Below are 23,072 nucleotides of genomic sequence, written 5' to 3' on the forward strand. Positions count from 1 at the left end.
GTCTGACATGGTGGTTGTGAGAGTGGTCCAGCATTTCTGTGTTCTCAAATAATATGCTGTGTCCAGGCTGGTTCATCAGGTGCTCTGCTATGGCTGACTTCTCTGGTTGAAGTAATCTGCAGTGCCTTTCATGTTCCTTGATTCATGTCTGGGCAATGCTGCATTTGGTGGTCCCTATGTAGACTTGTCCACAGCTGCATGGTATAAGGTAGATTCCTGCAGAAGTGAGAGGATCCCTCTTGTCCTTTGCTGAACATAGCATTTGTTGGATTTTCTTGGTGGGTTATTAATGTTTGCATGTTTTCATCTTGGAATTGTTTCATATGATGGGCAGAATAGGAATGGTTGTCATAGATATTATGAAGCCCCAGGTTAACACAGCCCCCACATAACAGAGATATTAAGACTGAAGAAAGCACTCAGGTCTGAAAAAATTTAATGGTATTATTCATTTAGGCAAACTCTTGGTGATATGGACTTGTTCATAAATGATCTGCTTGAGCATGAAAACAATTAGTGTGCAACTTGAGGGTAGTTATAAAGCCATGCTGAGCAGACATTGCAGTAATTCTGCGAGAAACTGCTGATCTCCTGCTTAATTTCTGAGAGACTGTTGATGCCTACTGCATGTTGCTGGTTTTTTGTTTTACAGGGCTACTATTCCCTTTATGGAAAGGGAATGTGTCCGCTATGCAGTATTCATTCCCTAGGCAACCAAGCCCCTTTTTCAGTTTCTGTTATTTTTGTGAAGTCAGTTAAGTAAAATCATCCCTTCATACCTATAGTTTTGACTTTTGTGGGTTTGATTATTTACAAATTTGGTTTAAAATGTTCTTTTAGGAATCTCTAGGTCCTCCATTGTGACCCTGTGGTCAACTTCCTCCAGTTGTCCTAGAAGGCCTAGAGATTTATAGAGGGAACATCTATCTAGAAATGTCTAGGTCCTTCCATGCAAATCTGTGTTCAGCTTCCAGAGGACACTGACCATGGGGTCGTGCTGAAAGACCAAGAATTTGCTTAAGAAATGTTCTGTCAAGGGAGAAAAAGCAATTTATTGTATCCTTAACCTCAGCAAATGTGGAGGGCTGACTGTACTGTGTTTTGCCTGTGTTTCAGTTTGTAAATAGAGGGATATGACAGCTTTTTTCTTAATTAGCCCCTGCATCAGATAAAAATGCAGCAGCACTAAAGCCCCGGCCTAGAAATACTTCTAATCTCCCTGTGTCCATTACTTTCTCTTATTTTGCTCATAGTCTTGCTTTGAGTTAGAAAAACATTTCCTGGCACATACTCACCAGAATCACAAAAATACCAAATTGATATTTCCTTTACCCTTGTTTCCTTTTTAATGCTCAGCAATTGAATCTATGGGAGGAGCACTGTACGCATGATAGAGTGGACTTTTTGCTGTTTGCCAACAATGTAATCTTGGCTCACAGGCATCTCTGAAGATTTCAGCCATCTCTCTTTCAATTGATAGATATATGCCCTGTGTAATCCCGATACCTTGTGTCAAGGGAGATGTCTGTGCTGAGGTTGTTACCTATTTTATCAGTGGAGGATCTACAAGTAAGATTTCATTCTGGCATCTTGTAGGGGATTTTTGGACCTATTCTCCTTTCAACAACTCTTACTTCCATTTGTTTTGGTGTCTTCAATCCTGGAGATATTTTCACATCAGGTCTGTTAGAGTATTTACTGCTGGACAACTCTTCTCCATATGGACTCATAAGTATCTGTTTACTTATAGAGGTGGCTAATGTTAGGAGAAAACATATGAGCTCTTTAATATTTATGGGATAAAGATATGTTCAGTAATCCCACAGGGCAAGCACAGTACAGCGGGAGAGAATTTTGTTTTTTTAACCTTTCAGCTGGAAAGTAACCCTACTATGGCTGGGGGCTGGTAGGTTGCTCTAAATTTCTCAATTGTTCAGTGTGTGCACTTCATGCCACATGTAGAACAGCTCATTTTCTTAAGCTGTCTGAGAGCATCTTCCTAAGCCTATTTCTAGCTTTCCCTTCCAGCTGGCATTTAGAATATGCTGTTAAAAATAAGCCAACTTGCATAGGAAACGTTTGCTGGCCACCCTTAACTGCTTTGGAATTCATTGTTCCATTGACTTCAATAGATGTCTTTGTGTATTTGCCAATCTTTGGCTAAGGTGCTCTCTCTTTTTTATTGCTAAGGTACACATTGACCTCATCTAGTCAAGTGGTTGCAGCTTGCCAACCACAGCTCGGTGATAATGAGTGTTGTGGTGTTTATGTCTTCATCCCTGCTTGATAATGCACCTGGTTGTTGTTGTTTTAATTAAGGCAAATGTTGCTTGAAGGAAGTTAGGCAAGGGAATGCCAAGTTTTGTCATCCTCTTTAAAATGTAACCTTCTGCCCACATAACACATGCTGCAGAGTTTACTGCATATATGAGCTCATAGTAGTACAGGTTGTGCTTATTACAATAAAAATGGCAAGGTTTCTGCTTGTAAACACTTTGTTACACCTGTGTCCATCCATCTGTTCTTTCTGAGAGCTCACAAATGGAGAATATGAGATTCACCGGTCATCTCGTATCCGAGCAATTTGCCAGGTAAAGTGTTGCAGACATTTAGCAGTGGGCTTGAATCACATATCTTCCGGCTGTTCTTTGGGCATTGTGAGAACTCTAGGACCATGAAAACTAGTTTTGATTGAATTCACAGTGGTTGACTTTCACTGCTCACCACATGGTGGCAATCTTGCCAGGGGCTTCAAATACCATGTGCTTAGGAGAGCTCAGAAATTAAGTAAAAATACCATAGCAGACAAGGAAAACAGTAGGAAACTTGGCGATTGGAAAGTTCCCTTGCAGCGCTTGGCAGTACAGGTGACTAGAAAAGGTCATTGTTGGTGTCACAACTTTTCCAAACAATTAAAAACCTTTCAAAACATTGCAATGGAATTTCTACAAGTTTTGAAGTAAACATGCTATCTCAGTCCTGCATAATAAATGGAAGACAGACTTGGAAGGACAACCTTGCTTCTCTTTTCAAGCTCAGGGCACACTTAGCACACAAGGAGAGCAAGCAAAATGCTTTTGAATGCATCTGGTAAACATTGCATGCTTGTGGCATCATTCACATGTAACATTCAACTATAGTCTGGTGTTCTACATCTAAACAGAAAGGACCACACACACAGCACTGGACTTGCATTACCCTCTCTCTCCCTTTTACATGTCTAGGAAGAGAACCAAGCTTGGACTTCAGTTCATCTCAGCAAGCTCCTGATGTGTGAAACAGTTCTATGATTTAAAGTAAACACAAATCAGTTAAGCAAAGAGAAAAACCATTGTGAAAATTGGGGTGCTAGGCTAAGTGAGCTTTTAGGTCTAATTTAGTAGAGCTCTTCTTTTGTTTGAAGGTGAAATATATGCTCTTAAGGAAGATAACTTGTGGATTCTTTGATATGTTGCAGGCTTATTTATTCCATTCATTCTTTGAAGTAATTATTTCCTGAAGATGTTCTTCAAACCACTCGTTTGATCCTTTTGCTCCTTCAGCCACTACCCTTCCACTGGCACAACAGCAGAAATCTTTCTTTCTTTAGATGCTTTGTGCTGATATGAAAGAAAAGTCTCAATTTTCTGAGTCTGGGGTCACTGTATTTGGTTAAATGAGGGAATCTCTTCATATTTTCTCATCTCCCATTCCTCAGTGATTGTTGATGGCCATGGTTTCATAGTCTTGTCTCTCGCCCTGCCCCTGGACTATGCCTTTTTTCAATGTTGCATTTGAGGTAGCAAGTTGTTTAAACTATCTCTGAGATTTCTAGTCATGCTGCTTTTTAGTTCCAGTGTATTTTCTGAACAGCTTTCATAATAAGGTAATAGAGGTAGGAAAAGGATTATTTAGGGCCCTCTCAGAAGGATTGATTTCTAAGCAAAATAATCGATAGGAGCAGCATTTGTGTAATTTGAACCAATTTTTGTATGCAGTTGTGAGTATCTTTCTCTCACACAAGTATCTGTCATTATTTAGAGTGTCTTTCTTGCAAGAATCACTAGTTTTTACTGCTTTTTATTGTACCTTCATTAAGTTTGGCTTAGTGACAAGTATAGATTTAAGGTCACTGTGATTGAGAAAGGATTAGAATATTTGTCTCATCAGCCTTCAGGTACATCTACATTGTACAATTAATGCAGTTTGACACCACTTTGACTGCCATACTTCAATGCTATAGAATCCAGATTTGGTAAGGCAGAGAGGCAAATGATCTTGCAAAACCACGATTACATTGTATTAAGCTATGGCAGCTAAAAGTGGTGTCAAACTGCATTAATTTCATGGTATAGATGTAGCCTTCATCTCTTTCTATTCAGAAGTCCCAGATCTTAGGAGGTCACATCTGTTTATTTCTTTTATAAAAGGCATGATTATAAGATGCAGTGTGAAGGGGTTTGAACCCCTCTCTAGTGACTACTACTGCTTCCATTAAGCCCAGCCAACACTCAATCCAATATACTGCATGACTCTTTCAAGGATAGTGGGACATTCTAAAATTAGTACAGAACGGTTTAAAATTAAATGTTGGCACTAAACATTGTTTAAGCTAAGTTTCTTTTTTTAAAAGGTTGCAGATATTTTGTGTATATCCCAGTCTTTTTAATGGATAGGTGCATGAAAGAGATAATACAGAGTTTTCGACATATTGCACCATGGTAAAGTCATTTAAATTATAAATATGTGCCTATTCAAGCTTCTCTTGAAAAACCTCAATGAATCCACCGACAGCAGCCTCCTTTTATGTAATGCCACCTTTCCTGCTACTTAATACCAAACAACCAAATTTCCTGGTATTTGATCTAGACCTGTTTTCTAGAAGGCTGAACCCATGATTTTTCTTCTTTTTTCCTACATCAGCATTGGCCTATTATTTAATGAATGCCGACATCTTTCATTGTGTTCTTGAAACCTGTTTTTCTTAAGGTTAAACACACTCCCTGCTCTTTAGTGGCTTGCCTTCTACACTTGTAATCATCCTCACAGCAGTAAATGTATCAAAGCTGTTTTCGAAGAGTGGTGTATAAAAATGAATCTGTTAACTTATTTGATTTATTGTAAATCACTCTAGGACCCCTTTTCAGTTAAAGACCAGCATTAAAATTCACCTATTTTGCTAAAAATGTTTACATTATTGAAATAAGCTTCTCAGTAACAGTGTAGACAGTGTGACACATAAAATATCAAGTACTGTAACAACACTGAATATCCAAAGCCAGAAATTGTAATGCAAAATGCCACCAGGAAACATAAATCCAATTGAGCAAGATTTGTTTTTCTTTCATAAAAATACTTGACAGAATAAAAATGGTAGCATAACATTCACAGCTTTCAGATTACAGTTTTTAAACAGTCTCGGAGAATAATACAGTGTTTACCTGATGTTGAGATAACACCAAAGAAAAAAATGTGGGAAAGCTTCTTACAGCAAGGCCTGTGCTACTTTTAAGGGGGGAAATGCTCACTTGTTCTCATTTTACTGGAGGAGGACATCCATAGTAAGGTTTCTAAAAAGAATTTTAGGGCTAAGTAAATACTCTTTGCCTAAGGAAACTGTATGAAATTCATTGAGTCACCATAAGTCAGCAGGAAACCTGAAGACACATAGAAACAGGCAGACACAAGTATCTACTGTAGATGGGCAAACCTTTTCCTTTCACTTTCTTTGCCCAGAACATTATGAAACCATCCCTTCCTTATTTGCTAAAACTGCAATTCCCAATGCTATCCTAAGAAAAATGTGCTCAGACTCCAGACATGGAGACTGTCTTGCATAATTCACAGAGGTCATGTTTTTCCTGTCTTCCTTACCATCACCACCACCTGTATTCACACACGACGTATTAAATAGAAGAATCAGCTCAGGGCATGACATTCAGGAGTTGATTATGCTGCTCTAAATGCATTAAATTTCCTAGAAGCCAAGATGACTAAATTGAGATTGCCAATGCTTTGTCCACATCATGAGAAGACATGAGAAGAAATTGGGGGGGGGGGGGGGGGAACATGCTGGTTAAGGTAGAGGACAATAGGAAAAGAGGAAGGCCAATTCCAAATAGATAGATGCAAATAGGGAAACCACAGCAGTTAACAAGTAATGGCCCGCCCCTACATTATCTTCACACAAATACCCAGGGCTAACTATTCACAGAACAAAAAATAAGCAAAATGTTTGTGTCTGTAGCCCCTCACAATATTGTACCAGTCTCGAGAATGCAATCCTGATATACCTCTAAAACTTCCTTTCAACCCTGAATGCTTTTGAGTGAGTAACATGTGTCAAGTCCACTCCTTGAGTCTATAGGTTTTATATGCAGAAATTCCAAACACTCTTTACCCAAGTAGAATTGCTGGTACCAGCTCGAATTGGGCTCATTGAATCATTTCCTTTTAGTAAACCAACACTTACATAAATACTGTTGACTCATTTATTCTACTGGCTTTGAGGTTATAATGCCAGTGGAATTGGGCCACAAACAATTATGGAGTTAGGTTCTTGTGGGTTTTTTCGGGCTATAGAGCCATGTTCTAGAGGCATTTCTCCTGACGTTTCGCCTGCATCTATGGCAAGCTTCCTCAGAGGTTGTGAGGTCTGTTGGAAGTAGGAAAAATGGGTTTATATATCTGTGGAATGGCTGGGATGGGGCAAGGAGCTCTTCCCTGCTGCAGTTAGGTGTGAATGTTTAGCTGATCACCTTCATTAGCATTTGAAGGCTTGCCTGAGCCTGGGAAAATCTGTTGCTGGGAGGTGTTAATCTGTGCCTGGTTTTTTTCCTCTCTGTTGTTTAGCTGTTATAATTTTAGAGTTTTTTAATACTGGTAGCCAGATTTTGTTCATTTTCATGGTCTCTTCCTTTCTGTTGAAATTGTCCACATGCTTGTGGATTTCAATGGCTTCTCTGTGTAGTCTGATCCTCTGACCTCTGCAGGAGTCTACCGTATACCATGCAGCTGTGGACAAGTCTACATAGGGACCACCAAACGCAGCGCCCAGACACGCATCAAGGAACATGAAAGGCACTGCAGACTACTTCAACCAGAGAAGTCAGCCATAGCAGAGCACCTGATGAACCAGCCTGGACACAGCATATTATTTGAGAACACAGAAATGCTGGACCACACCAACAACCACCATGTCAGACTACACAGAGAAGCCATTGAAATCCACAAGCATGTGGACAATTTCAACAGAAAGGAAGAGACCATGAAAATGAACAAAATCTGGCTACCAGTATTAAAAAACTCTAAAATTATAACAGCTAAACAACAGAGAGGAAAAAAACCAGGCACAGATTAACACCTCCCAGCCCCCACCTAAATTTTAGAGTTAGGGTCACCCTAAGTCTGAAATGTCTTGAAGTCTCAGAACAACAATCCTAAATAACTTGACGATCCTATCAGCCAAAATCAGGCCCACACTTCCCATTGAAATACTGGTAAGTTTGTGTTGTTGTTGTTGTTATTATTATTATTATTATTACTATTACTATTATTAATAATAGTAATGAAAAGTATTTATACCTTGCCTTTCTTCCTGTGGGGACTCAAGGTGGCTAACAGTCCACACTAGACAAATTTTAAAAGTGCAACACAAAAGTTAAAAAAAACAATTAAATATCAACTGTGTGGTAAAAACAGAATTAAAATACAACAACTACACTCAAATTTAAAATTAAAACTCATATCCCCCCAATCCCATACAACCTCCTCAAAGCCTGCCTCTTACCCTTCCCCAAATGCCTGTTGACAGAAGAAAGTCTTGACCTGCTTGTGGAAGGCTAGCAGGAATGGGATGCTCCTGGTCTCTTTTGAGAGGGAGTTCTTCATTTTAAATACTGTATTGTTCCTTCACACACACACAAACATATGCACTACAAATAAGATATGTACAGTGTGCATAGGAATTTGTTTATGTTTTTTTCAAACTATAGTCAAGCCTCCCAACAGCCTGAGGGACCGTAAACTGGCTCTCTGCTTTAAAGGTTTGAGGACCCCTGTGCTATGGGATACAGTACCCCCCCCCCCTTTGTTTTGTTTATAAGTGAAATCACTGGGTGAAGGTTCTCTAGGTATCTTTGATGAAGTTCATCACTACACTAACGACTCTCAAACTCTAATTACCTTTTTTCACCCGTCAACAGTAGATTTAAAAGTAATTGACAGATATTTAAAGTCAGTCATGAAATGGATGAGAGCCAATTAAATACAGGGCAGAATTGATATTTGTCAGCAGACCAAAAAAATAGAACTCACCTTCTTTGGATGGTGCTGTGTTCCCCTTGCAGCATGCATGAACAATAAACAGACTAAATAAATGTCATGATGTGCATGATGTGTAAAGTCCTAGCTAATATGTAATCAGCAAAATGAAAATGGTAGTGAGGTGGAGTCATAAAAATTCTGCTTTTAAATAAAACCTTTCAATTGCTGTGCAAAAATAAAATCATTCTACAAAGTGACCGCATCTAACTGCAGAATCTGATTAGATGCAGCTACAATCACCTCATAACTGTCCCTCACTCTGATTGGATATAGTCATAATTATGTAAGCATTTAAATAAAGAATATCTAGAGCACTAGCCAGCTATATCTCACATAATACCAAGACATAAGAGCTGTAGAAATCAAGGTACAGCTATTAGAAAAGGAAAGAACACATTGCTTCCTGGAAGACCTATGTGATTGCAGTACTGCTAAGAATGTTGTACTGAAATCGATTTCATGAATGAGCTTTATTGCTTATTATCATGCAAGCTGTCTTTTATATGAATGTATTAACCCTGTTCACAAATGCAAAAGGAATCTCCTTAGAGAGATGTGCTGGGCAGGCAAGAGGATTTTGTGAGGGGTGATCCACAAAAGTAACATTTTTCCTATCTCTGCATCTACTTCTTACTTGAACTAGCATATCATTTCAGGAGCAGAGACTATTCTATCCACTGTAGTGTCTTTTGATTTTTTAAAAAAAATGCATTTTATGTTTAAATAGTGAGAAGATTTGAGATCAAACAATTTAAGATTTCTTAAAGTTCTCATCCAATTTTCAGTCTGCCTAAACTATTGACATGATATTCTGTGGAAAAGCATTAAAATGTGCTAGCAGAAAGAATTCCCATGTATGTTACTGCCTGTCTGTGTATTATTTGAAATCACATTTACAATTTGTATTACTCCAAGGATTTGCGAAGAGAGAAATAGAATGAGGTTTCATTTCCCTGCCACTGTGCCTAAGTTTGCTGGAAAGACAATCCTTTTAATAATTTGTTCAATTCCGTCTGCTGCCTGGAGCCCAGTCCCTCTTTCCATCTTGTCAGTGAAATCTGAATGTTGATCTTTCTCTGGTCAGCCAATGCTGATGAGAAACATTTGATATAGCATTCTTGTTATTTGGGCCTTTATCCGCTTTGGCATTACTGGGAGTGCTAATTGTATCAGCTCGTTAAGCACGAAGTCACAAGGAAGCAAAGCATGAACGGTTCTAAGATTTTTCATTGTGGATGCCTCATTCCCAGCAAACCTTTAGGCATTCAGCATTTAACATGATCAGATTTGTATTTTATGTAAGTGTTCATGTTAAGGATGCACAGCAGGCTTTATGGCTTCTGGCAGAATCTCCAGACAGAATGCCCAGTGAATATTTTCACTGGACGTGAAGTTTTACACTCACATTCAGCATATTCTAGAACAACCTTTCTCCCACCAGCCGCACTCTAGATAAGCTGGTCTACAACCCCTACAGCCCCAGCCACCAAAGAACCGATGAAGCATTGAGAGAGCATGCTTCCCCAATACAAGTCACCTCTGATTTCAAATTTGGGTGGGGAGTTTTGCCTGCCCTCCCTCCCCCTGCCTCCCAGGTGTTCTCTGCATGGGGAAATTATAGAGCAGGAAAACTCCAGAGATCTCTGCAGGATTCTTTCTTCAGCCTATGTTGGGATCTCTGTTTAGCAATGTGATATTTTTATAGCAGTACCAGCTATGATGGTATTAGGAAATATGTTAATGCCATGAATCAGGGGTATGATTATGTCCCCATTCCAACCTAGCCTGCACAAGGAACTTCATCAGACAGAGCTGGGGAAAGTAGGGAAAATTGTCTTTTTGCATGTAGAATTGTCTTCTTTATGTGGTATTCCATCTTTAAAGAAGCGAGAGAATTTATGTACCCCCATCACACAGTATCAACTCCTGTCTCAACCATCCACTTAGAGGAGACAGAGAATGTCACTCTTAAGACACCAATTTTATGGGCTCCTTTACTTTCATTTTCAATCCCATTACTCTAGAGAAGACCCAAGGCCCAGTTCCTAAGACAGACACCACTTCTGGGATACTTTCCCTCTCAATCCTATTACTCTAGTGGAGACCCAAGGCACCATTCTAGCAGCTAGCAGTAGCACAATTTAGATTGCTATGAAGGAGAAAATGCAGCGAAAGTGAAGTGGTTTAAGATCAGCCTCCTCGCTGATAGTATTTCGGAAAAAACTCAAGACATGGATGTTTGAGCAAGCATTCGGCTAATCCGATTCGATGAAATCTCTGATCAAGGACTGGCAATCACAGACAACGAAATTGGATTATGATTTTAATTTAAGAGATGCATTGGTCTGTATTGGTGGCCCAATACTGTGTATTGTATATGTATGTGTTTTATATTTTTAATTGGAATATTGTTGTTTTTAAATGTTGTAAACCGCAATGAGTCGCCGTTTTAGGCTGAGATATTAGCGGTATACAAGTGTACTAAATAAATAAATAAATAAATAAATATCTTGCAATTGCGCTATTCCTTAGGCTTACATTAATTTTAAACTAAATCACTTTTCTCGGTTCATGCAGAAGGATTTTGTAAAAGAAGTGAAGCATAGAAAACCACCCATAGGAACAGCCATTCTCCACATCATTGAAACAATTCAACACAGGCAACGTGCTTTCTCCCATTTCCAGGTGCATCAGGATCTCAGAAGATGATTTCTCCCTGACTTCAGTACCCCCCCCCCCCCCATTGTGGACTTTGCATGTAAGTCCCGTCCCCCCCCCCACCCAAATTTCTCCACACTCCTGGTACCGCCGTTGTAGAAGTGAGTTCAAAAGGTAGGAGGGAGGGGGGTTAACTTGCTTGTCATGAAGTCCGTTTTCAGATGGTTGGTGATTCAGATTACCTCTTGAACCTGTTCCACACCTCTAATCTAGATAGTACATGTTTGTCTGGGTTCACAGCTGGTTTTAGAATTGAGTCAGCCTTGTTTGGTCTGATAATGAGCTTGCCTTGAACAAGGGAGAATTTGATTCTCATTTGGTCTCATTTCATTATCCTCCTCTGTGGTTTTATTCTGTTCAGTTTCCAGATCTTTCCCTGGATCTCATGCTTAGATAGATTTAGGTCAATAAAGTGATATTGAATCCTGTCAAAATGAAAGAGTCCCTCAGGTTGAATGGCTCCTATGTCTGTACTATAGTCAAGATGTCAGTGGACTCCCCCTCAAGGAGTAACTCAGGATGTATCATTAATCCATTATTGTCATTGAAGGTCCAAATGCCAAATAGTTGCTTTGGCTACCTTTGTTGGCACACCAACTATTCCTGTTCTTATAGGGGCAGCTTGACCACAATCAAACATTCACTGGTCATCATATACTTTGACAACAAAGAGCTGGGACTAAGGCAGTTGCCTCTGACAGCTGCTTTGGTATATCATGAAGGAAGCATCAAGAGACTGTTTTTGCAGCATTTTTAATTGGAAAAATCTTATGTGATTTTTTAAAACTCATATGCCAAAATAGATTGTTTCGTCTTGGGAACTACGTGCAAAGATTATAATAAATTATAATAACTATCCTCAGGCCGCAAAATTTCTTGGGCATGCCATCTACCTAGGGCTACCTTTTAGTGTGAGCAGTCTGCAGTAGGGAGGTCATTGGCCTGAAATGCCTGATTGCAGTTACAGTGGACCATTGGTATCTACTGGAGTTTGGTTCCAGGATGACTGTGAATACTAAAATCCATTGATACTGAAGTCCCATTATTTATAATGGCATTGTAAAATAGCATTCCTTAAATAAAATTGCAAAATCAATGTTTGCTTTTGGAATTAAAAAATATATTTTCAAGCTGAGGGGTAGAATCTGTGGATATGGAGGACCAATTGCATGTGACTTCTTTTTTGAGAGTTTGCTACCAATCTATGTTAGATGATGATGTTTATAAACACCTAACAAGGTCTGGACCACGGTGTCTAAGAGGTCATCTACTTCTTCAATGATCTGCCCAAGCACAGCAGCTCTTCTGAGATTCCTTTTGCACCACTTATTTGAGATGCTCATCTGCCTCCTGGTGGAAGGGCTTTATTCTATGATGGTATCTGTGCTTTGGAGTAGCTTTCCTTCAGCAATAATACATGTTGCCAATACTCATGCCAAATACCTTTTCTTTATACTGGCATTTTAAAGCACACCATTATAGTTTTAAGGTGTTCTTAATTGCTATGTATGTTGGAGAGCCTTACATTGTATTATGTTTGTATTTAGAATTTGGAATCTGAACTTATGTTTAATTTACTCCTTTTTCCTTGCAAACAGGGGTGTGATAGGTGGTACATAGATGTTGAATATAAATAAGTAGTGGACAGTGGGCCTCTGTGCTTGTTAGATATGCTTGCTGATGACAGCACAGGACACGCATGAAAACGAAAAACTGTGAATAAAAAATGCTATTTGTTTTTACCCAAGAAAACACCTCTCTAAGAATCTCTAGGTCCTCCAGCATGATTTTATTGTCAATATGCAGTGGACTTAAAGATATTCCCAGAAAAAAACAACATTTTAATAAAATCCACAATGAATCAAATCCACAAAAGTCAAGATTGCAAATGTGGAAGACTGACTGTACATCTGACTGCCAGGTCTCAGTGGGTTGCCTTGGTTATTCTGGCTTTTGAAATTTTAAAGGGCACTTGCCAGGTTTGAAAGAGAGATGGAGTAAATTATGGACCTTTTTTTTCTGGTTCCATAAATCATGTCTTCAAGTTTTTATTGTTCTAAGACAAATTCCAGTTGTAGTCCTGGTATTTATTAGAGCAGAAACAAAACAACGTTTAAAATAGGTCTTGATATCTCCTGATATAAAGGTCAAATTTTGAAGTGTGACAGGTTCTTCTTGAACTTTTGAATCTAGTTTTGTAGTGTTCTTTGAACCCTGAAATTGGTATTTGATTTTTAGAAAAATCAGTATTCAGGCATATCAGTTCTGAAAGATGATAGTCACCTAACAAGAAAAAAAGAAACATTCTTTTTTCATGAACTATGAATTTCATTAAAAATACCTTTCAATTTTTAATAGCCTCTATTTGTCAGACAGCCAGATGTGTTCTGGATATTGGAGATCTACATACCTCATGCATATGTAGAAACAAAGCATTTCCAAATATACAGTATTTTCTAAGATATACATCATGCCCACATGATAGTAAATGAAGGTGGGGTGAAATTGTTTTGCTGTCAGTAAAGAGCAAGGAAATTGGAGTTATAGTTTATCTGACTGAAAATAAAACTATCCTCAAAGGCCAGGTGGGAGAATCTTCCTTATGTGTCTGGACAAACAAGATGAAATTCTTTAAGTAAATTTAGGTACGTAACAAATCAAAAGCACAAATAGACATCAATAGCTTGATGTGTCCTGTACTCAATATTTTGAGTGGCGTCAATAAAAGCAGATCATAGGAAGTAATAGTCAACCCATGTTTGTAGTGTACTCAGAGAAGAGTGGAAAGAGATAGGTTATGCACCTTGGATAGGATAAAATTAAGAGTAAGTGTGATAGGAGCTTTCACATATGAGACTTCATTCATGGAAATTGAAAGGAAACATATTATTATTATTATTATTAACTTTATTTGTACCCCGCTAGCATCTCCCGAAGGACTCGATGCGGTTTACACAGGCCGAAGCCTCAAAACAACAATACAATAGAGAGCATAACATCACAATAGCAAGCAAATCAGCAATAAACAAAATAGCATAACACCACAATAACTAAGCAAATCAAACAATAAGCAAAATAACAACAATAGCAGTACATCAAGACATTATTAAAACTGGTTCGGCCGGCGCACTGGGGTACAAGGGTTAAAAGTGCTGAAATGGCAGGAGGCACGTGGGATTAAAAGTGCAGTGTGCAGCGACAATTAGTTATGCTAAGGTGCTACTAGGACTTGGGGTGGGGATTCCTAGTCTGAGAAGGCACAACGGAACAGCCAAGTTTTTAAATTCCTTCTGAAAACGGCTAGAGTGGGGGCCTGTCTGAGATCTTTTGGGAGGGCGTTCCAAAGTCGGGGGGCCGCCACAGAAAAGGCCCTGTCCCGTGTCCCCACCAAGCGCGCTTGCGACGTGGGTGGGATCACGAGCAGGGCCTCTCCAGATGACCGAAGCGAGCGTGTGGGTTCGTAGATGGTGATGCGGTCACGCAGGTAGGGTGGTCCCAAACCGTTTAGGGCTTTGTAGGTAAGCACCTGCACCTTGAATTGGGCTCGGAAAATAAATGGCAGCCAGTGGAGCTCCTTGAACAGAGGGGTAGACCTCTCTTGATAATGAGCCCCGGTTAGCATCCTGGCTGCTGCCCGCTGGACCAATTGAAGTTTCCGAGCCGTCTTCAAGGGCAGCCCCACGTAGAGCGCATTGCAGTATTCCATTCTAGAGGTGACCAAGGCATGGACCACCCCGGCCAGATCAGCCTTCACGAGGTATGGTCGCAGTTGGCGCGCAAGTCTCAGTTGCGCAAAGGCCCTCCCGGATACCGCCGACACCTGAGCCTCAAGTGTAAGCGAAGAATCCAAGAGGACGCCCAAACTGCGGACCTGTGGCTTTAGGGGGAGTGTAACCCCGTCCAACACAGGTGACCACCCTATACCCCGATCCGGTTTACGATCGACCAGGAGGACCTCTGTCTTGTCGGGATTGATCTTCAGCTTGTTCTTCCTCATCCAGATCGACACAGCGGCCAGGCACTCGTCTAGCACCTGAGAAGCCTCCTTGGAATTAGGTGGAAAAGAGTAGTAGAGTTGTGTGTCATCCGCGTAGAGATGGCACCCAACTCCAAAACTCCGGATGACCTCTCCCAGCGGTTTCATGTAGATGTTAAAGAGCATGGGAGACAGAATAGAGCCTTGCGGGACCCCACAGGTCAAAGGCCAGGGGTCCGAGCAGGCGTCTCCCAGCTTCACCATCTGAGTTCGTCCCTCCAGGAAGGACTGGAGCCACGACAAAACCGTGCCCCCAAGGCCCATCCCGGAGAGACGACCCAGAAGGATACCATGATCGATGGTATCGAAAGCCGCTGAGATGTCCAAGAGAACCAGCAGGGTCACACTCCCCCTGTCCAGCTCTCTGCGGAGGTCATCCACCAAGGCGACCAAGGCTGTCTCGGTGCCATGACCAGGCCTGAAACCAGACTGTGACTGATCTAGGTAGTTGGTATCGTCTAGGAAACCCTGGAGCTGAGAGGCGACCACCCTCTCCAGCACCTTACCCAAAAAGGGGAGGTTGGAGATCGGCCTGTAATTATTCAGCACCGTGGAGTCAAGGGAAGCTTTTTTGATAAGTGGGCGAACCACGGCCTGCTTCAAATTAGATGGAAAAATTCCTTGCTCCAACGATGCATTGACAATCGGTACAAACCAGTCAAGCAACCCCCCTCTGGCTGATTTAATGAGCCAAGATGGGCATGGGTCCAGAGATGAGGTGGTCGCTCTCACAGCCCCAATAATCTCCTCCACGGTTTCAGGAAGAACAAGCCTAAAAGAATCCCACAAAATTGGACAAGCAGGTGCCTCCGTCACCTCTCCTGGCACTGCGATGGAATTGGAGTCGAGCTCGAGACGTATCTGGGCGACTTTATCTGCAAAATGGTGTGCGAAATCGCGACACCGAGCTGCGGGGTCGTCAGGGACCTCCTCCACCGCAGGTGGGTGGAGGAGTTCTCCCACGACCCGAAACAGCTCCGATGATCTATTTGCTGCAGATGCTATACGAGCGGTCGTGAATGACTTCCTGGCCGCCCGTATGGCTACGGAGTATGCCTTAAGAGAGGCTCTAGCCCGTGTTCGATCAGACACATCTCAAGATTTCCTCCATTTGCGCTCTAGCCCCCTTCTCGTGTGCTTCATCACAGCCAGCTCCTCGGTGAACCAAGGAGATGGCCTGTCACGACGCAACGAGATGGGGCGTTCGGGTGCGATCATATCTAACGCCCTGGCCATCTCCCCGTTATAGAGAGTTACCAAGGCGTCGATAGAATCGCCAGACTCCAAGGCAGGAAGAACCCTAAGATTCCTCAGGAATCCATCCGGATCCATCAGTCTCCTAGGGCGGACCATCTTAATTTGTCCTCCACCCCTGCGGAGGTTTAGGGTCGCAGTAAGTCTAAATGTGATCAGATGATGGTCAGACCATGACACTGGAAGGATGTTTTGATCTTCCACTCTGATCAATTCGTCGTCCGCCACAAAGACAAGGTCGAGAGTGTGCCCAGCTTGATGCGTGGGGCCGGATATTATCTGTGACAGTCCTATGGCCGTCATGGTGGCCATAAAGTCCTGAGCTGCGCCAGATAAGGTGGTCTCGGCATGAATGTTAAAGTCTCCCAGCACCACCAGGCGCTGGGAGACCAAGGCCGAATTAGAGACCACCTCCGCTAACTCAGACAGGGAAGCTGCTGGATCTCGGGGTGGACGATACACCAGCAGGAACCCCACACTGTCACGGCTCCCCACCTTCAAGTGGACGCACTCAAACCCAGAAGCTTGCGGGACAACGCATCTGGTCACGGCGATGGATTGCCGGAAGACCACTGCGACCCCTCCTCCCCGCCCCCCTTGTCTGGCCTGTTGATGCACTCCAAAACCTGGAGGACACAGCTGGGAAAGGTTTACACCCCCCACCTCGTCCAACCAGGTCTCGGTAATGCATGCCAGATCCGCCCTCTCATCCAGGATCAAGTCCTGGATGGCCGCGGTCTTACCATTAACGGATCTGGCATTAATCAACAGGACCTTGAGACCAAGGGGGCTGCCAAGGAGCCTACCACTACCCACCTTTTCCAGGGTCTTTCCATAATCTTCTTCTTCTTCTTCTTCTTCTTCTTCTTATGTTTATTCATACCCCACTTTTTCTTAGACACCAGGAAAAACTACGTAATTTTGACAGTGGCTCAGATAGCTATTCAAGCAGATCCTGCACAGATGGCACCATGGGATGCTGTCTTTCATTACAAATGCTGTGTTGAGCACGGGATTGGACCAGAGCAGAGCTGGGACAAGAGCAGAGCTGCCCTCCCTGATGATGTTGGGCTTCCATTCCCAGCCGCCCCAGCTAATCAGGCCATTGAGATGATATAATTAAATTTCATCAGCTTCTGAAGGGCCAAATATACTCTCCCACTTGGGTGCATTACACTTATTCAGTTAAATGTGTGGAGGCTCAAGCTTATCCTGACTATCAGCAATGAAGGCTGTATGCTTGCTTGGATCTTGTATTGAGAGGAAATCAGACTATAAATCAGATAAAAAAGCAAGAGAAGGGAGCCTGTCCCTGAATACCATTGGCAGAAAAACATCTGTGGCATTTAGTATTCCCATAGGCTTTCTGTTGCCCTTGCAGCCAACAACAGGATGCTAGAATTAGCTGACCTTTTGTCTGGACCAGCAGGAGAACTCTTAAAGGTGTATCCAAACTAGAGCCTTCTCAACTAATTTTTGTTTTTTATTGTACGGTTAAATGGTTTTTCTCTCTTATGTGTTTATTCCTGTTGGTTGGAAGATGGAGGAGGATTGTTTATCTTTATTTTATTATGGCTATCGTTTTGTTTATAGTGGATTTCATTTTGTACTTGTAGACTAGATTGATTTTCTAAAATGAAATTTTTAAAATAGCACGTAAGGAAAAGGTTTCTGAGATACCCAGATTGATGTGGGAGTTGCTAAAAAGAATGTATTTTTGATGTAAAGCAGAGATGCACTACTTCTGCCTTTGGGGCCATACAAAGGCAGCCAAAAATGCCAAAAAAGTGGCCGGAATGAGTGGGGGTGGGGAGGGTTTGAACTCCATCTTTCCTTGCTCAGTACTAAAATCAACACTTGCCTTCTATAGCTGTCTGCATTATACTAAAAATAAACAGAATCTCCATTTGGGAGATTTCACAGTTTGGCAAGTTTTCGGATTTTTTCTCTCTCTCGTAAATAACTTTTTTCATTTTTCTTTTTTTTAGGGCTGAAAAAACAGAAGTTCTGAGTGAAGATCTCTTGCAGGTAAAGTGCTTTATTTCAACTTTTTCTGCCCAAATAAACACTGGAAACACATCATAGTTTGATAATTGATACTGCCTCATGCAGTACATAGAAAAGCAATCTTGGAAGAGGACAGATAGCAGGAATTATTTGGACATGAGATTATGACTCAACATTTTATATGGCTTTAATCAGTTTAATTGATTGATATGTGTTTTGATTGCTTATTTGTTTAGATTGTTTTGATGAGATGTGTTATTGTTTACCTGTGTGGCACTGAATTTAAATGAAATAAATGATAAATAAATACATTACCAGTTGGAATCCTCTTGGTTGCTTTCAACTTTAAGTAAATTACGGAATGATGAGTCAACACCTAAGTGAAGGACCAAATTGTTTAGTCAGGCCTAATAATAGGATCTACACCATTCTGTGGAAAATATGAAGCTAAAGACCTGCATTTTTTAAAGTCAGGTAGAATTTTAAAAAATAGAAACAAGAGGTTTTCCCTTAGAGGAAACGTATACTTTCTTCACTTCTTCACTTCCAGGACCACTGAATAGTTTTATGGCCAATCTAGGTGTCCAACAGACAGGTTTCCCCAGAATGCAAATGTGATACTTCAGAAGGGAAAATGTGTCTGTATACACACTTACAGATATGGAGAGACAAAAGCTCACATAGAAATCGTGTGTTTCTGTGTGTCTATGTGCAATAGGCATAATGTGCATTGTGTATTGCATAAAATGTGTATTGCATACAATGAGAAAGATTGCAAGGAATAGTCAGACAAAAATCTTGCTTATTATCCCTGACCATGGGTCATGCATACTGAAGCTGATGGGAAATGTAATCCAGAACAAAATGGAAGGAAGTAGGTTAGGGAGATCTGCCATTCATTTTACACTGCCAATTTACAGTATAATCTGGAGCATACATATACATTTTATCTGTTCTTCCCTTCCCATTTCCAAACTACTATATCATCTACAAACTAGATTCAGATGGTTTTACATTTTTCCAAAGTTAGTCTAGGGATTACTGTGGAAATGGGAGATTTCTCTCCTCCGTTTCTACTGGATTTTGCCATTCCTCCAACAGAAATATATGTTGGCTTCTGCCCTATCGAAGGTTATAGATTTCTTGAGAAAACAGTGCACATGTCTTCTATTATTATTATTATTATTATTATCCCACTTTTTCTCTCCATAAGAGACTCAAAGCAGCTCACAACTAAAAGCATTGTAATATAACTTAAAATATACAATATACAAGTATTAAAACAGTATTAATTATCATTAAAAGCACATAAAATCATAGCAGTTCCTGATGATCTTAAAAACCTTATTTAAAAGTGTGCCTGAATAATAAGGTTTTAGCCTGCCACCAGGAGGATAACAAGGAGGGGGGCATTTTGCTTCCCTGGGAAGAAGGGAGTTCTAGAGTCGAAGGGCAGCCACCAGAAAGGAAGGCCCGCTCTCTCATTCCCACCAACTGAGCTTTAGATGGATGTGAGATGGAGAGAAGGGCCTCTCCTGAAAATCTCAGGGTCCAGGCAGGTTCGTATAAGAAGATGTGGTCAGGCAAATAGCTTGGACCTGAACTGTCTAGAGCTTTGAAGGTCATAACTAGCACTTTGAACTGTGCCCAGAAACAGACTGGCAGCTGCTGCCACTGGGGGAGGGGTCCGCTCCCTGTAGTCAGTCCCAGTGAGCAACCTGGCTGCAGCTCTTTGGACCAACTGAAGTTTCCAAGCAGTCTACGAGGCAGCCCCATGTAGAAAGCATTACGGTAATCCAGACAGGATGTAACTAGGCATGTACCACCTTGGCCAGATCTGGCTTCCCACGAAACGGGCATAGTTGGTGCACAAATTTTAATTGTGCAAAGGCTCTCCTGGCCACCACCTAAACCTGGGCCTCCAGGTTCAGTCCTGATTCCAGAATGACCGCCAAACTCCAGACCTGTGTCTTCAAGGAAGAGTGTAACCCCATCCAGTACAGGCTGAATCCCTATTCCCTGATCTACCTTCCCACTGACCAGGAGTACCTCTGTCATGTCTGAATTAAGTTTCAATTTCTTTGTCCTTATCCAGTTCATTACTGATGGCAGGCACTTGTTTAGGGTCAGGACAGCTTCCTTGGCATTAGTTGGAAAGGAGCAGTAGAGTTGGGTGTCATCTGAATACAGGTAGCAATGTACTCCAAAGCTCTAGATGAGCTCTCCCAGTGGTTTCTATATATGTTAAACAGTATGGGGGACAAAATGGAGCCCTGAGGATCCCCACAGGTCAATGGCTGGAGGTTCAAACAGGAGTTCCCCAACACCACCTTCTGGGTACAGCCCTCCAGAAAGGACCAGAGCCACTGTAAGACAGTGCCTCCCAGTCCCATCCCAACGGAATGACATAGAAGGATACCATGGTCAATGGTATAGAAAACCGCTGAGAAGTCCAAGAGAACCAACAGAGGCAGCCCCCCCCCCCCCCCCCCCCGTCTAGCTCTCTTCGTAGGTCATTCACCAAGGCAACCAAAGCTGTCTCTGTTCGACAACCAGGCCTGCAACCAGACTGAAATGGACCTAGATAATCTGTTTCATCCAGAAATCCATGGAGTTGAGAGGCCACCACATGCTTCAAGACTTGGCTCAGAAAGGGGAGGTTGGACACTGACCTTTTCTGCTTTAGAGAAAATAAGATGGTATTATTTTACGCAAAAGTTTGTGTGTGTATCTATTTATCAACTAAATGAATCTGCGGAAAATGTACATTTGCCGACTAATGCAAACTCACATAGTTTTGACCATTCCTTAATGCTGAAGAGAAATGAGAAGGAGCAGTGTAAAATCAACCTTATCATAGATCAATATGGGATAGGAAATTAAATCAGTATGTTTCATTCAGCAGCGTTAACAAGTCATGCAAACTGGGCAATCAAGTTCATGTCTACAACTTAGAAGCCAGTGGATACAAACAATAATTGAATCTAAAAATCAGATATCTTTGTTTGTGCCATGAAGCCTTTATATTTATCTAGAGAAACCTCAAACAATATCTACATATTGGCTGAGAAAATGATATGGTTTTAGATTTGTTGACTTGATGAATTCAATGCCCTTTATGGAGAAGGTATATGAGATGTGCCCACATAACAGTTTATTTTCTTCATATAGTTTGCAAAAATGTGATTATTGTCAGCTGGGTTGCAATTCGAAGGATCTCTGCAGACTCTTACTTTTAATAAGAAAGGTCCAAAGTGACTTTTGAATTCAGTTCCTCATTCCTCATTAAAGCACTGAAACTGCATATAGTTCAGTTTGAGTGCTTCCCCTGATACTCAAAAGTGTATTGATACTACTTTTTTGGCCTCATTTCTCCCCTTCCTTGTTTTAACTTCATGTTTCCCCCAGGTCCTTCCTTAGGTATTAAGTTTCAGGGGACTTCTAAATTTGTGCTTGATCAATTGGTACATTAGATCAATTATTCAATGGAGTGCTAGACAGTGGACTCAGCAATAACCACTGGCTTAATTTTCCCTTGCGCTTGATCAGTTGGTACATTAGATCAATTATTGATAATTCCTCAGCTGGATAGAAGATCTGGTGATCCAATTTTGTGAGAGCATTTCAGGAGAGATGATAGTGTTTGATTCCCCTTCCCCCTCCTATTTCCATGATCTGGATGTGTGTGTGCGTGTGTGCAAAAAGAGAGACAGAGGAAGAGGGATCGGCATGTCTAGATTGGTAGAAGCAGAGGATGGACACAATAGGATTTTTTAAATTCTTTATTATTCAACTCCCTTTAAATGATAATATATAACTATTTTTCTATTTTTGGTAACACTCTTCTAATTGATAAATCCTACAGTTGACATTTGCCCCCCACTACTGTTGTGAAAAGGTAATAATCCATTCCATTTTTTTCTTAAAGTTAACCAGAGATTTCTCCTTAATTGTTATAGTCAGCTTCTCCATTTCAGTTAATCTGCAAATCTTTGACAGCCATTCTCGCATAAGTAAAACTGGTTCTTTCCATCTATAAGCATAAATTATTCTTGTTGCAGTTATCATATATTGTAATAATTTTCCAAAATTTCTAGATGATTGTCCAGCATTCCCAACAGATAAAATTCTGATTTCATTGTGAACTTAATTTTAAGTTCAAATTCTACATATGCATTTGAATCCAATATTTCTGGACCTTTCTGCAAGACATATGATAAAATGTCCCAACAGTGTCCTCACATGTCCATCATTACTAGAGCTGCCTTTGTATATCTTAGAGAGTCTCTCTGGTGTCAAATACCACTTGTACATCATCTTAAAATATTTTCTTTCAGATCATTACACAAAGTAAATGTCAAACTCTTTGTCCACACCTTCTCCCGTTGTTCCAACTGGATGTGTGTGTCTATATTTTGTTCCCATTTATCCATACAAGCTTTCACTTGTTCTTCCTCCCGTTTCATGTTTTGATAGCAATTTCAGTAATCACCTGTACACAATAAGTTTTCAAATTCTGGTAACTCTTTCAAATTCAAATATGTTTTTACCCATCTTAAGTAGATCAGTGATTTGACTATGAGCCGACCAGAGGGTGGACACTTCTGACGTGACATGTGCTGTTGTGTTCCTCCCCAGGTGGAGAAGCGTTTGGAGCTGGTGAAGCAAGTCTCCCACAGCACACACAAGAAGCTGACAGCATGTCTTCAGGGTCAGCAGGGATCAGATTCCGATAAGCGCTCGGTGAGAGATT

The 23,072-nt window shown here is 41.1% G+C and overlaps 1 protein-coding gene across 16 annotated transcripts in view; it reads left to right on the forward strand.

The window, feature by feature from the left end:
- Positions 1 to 23,072, forward strand: part of ARHGAP44 (Rho GTPase activating protein 44) — a 106,951-nt gene that overhangs the window by 48,118 nt on the left and 35,761 nt on the right. For all 16 annotated transcript variants that reach the window (XR_009630713.2, XR_009630714.2, XR_009630716.2 and 13 more), the window contains exons 2-3: positions 18,301 to 18,340; positions 22,958 to 23,062. Coding sequence is in view for 12 of the 16 variants with exons in the window: in XM_060764501.2 (XP_060620484.2) it covers positions 18,301 to 18,340; positions 22,958 to 23,062 (145 nt within the window). In the remaining 4 variants the exon portion in view is untranslated. The remainder of the gene's footprint in view (positions 1 to 18,300; positions 18,341 to 22,957; positions 23,063 to 23,072) is intronic.

This window comes from Anolis sagrei, chromosome 2 (genome assembly GCF_037176765.1).
Source record: "Anolis sagrei isolate rAnoSag1 chromosome 2, rAnoSag1.mat, whole genome shotgun sequence".
NCBI classification, from domain to species: domain Eukaryota; kingdom Metazoa; phylum Chordata; class Lepidosauria; order Squamata; family Dactyloidae; genus Anolis; species Anolis sagrei.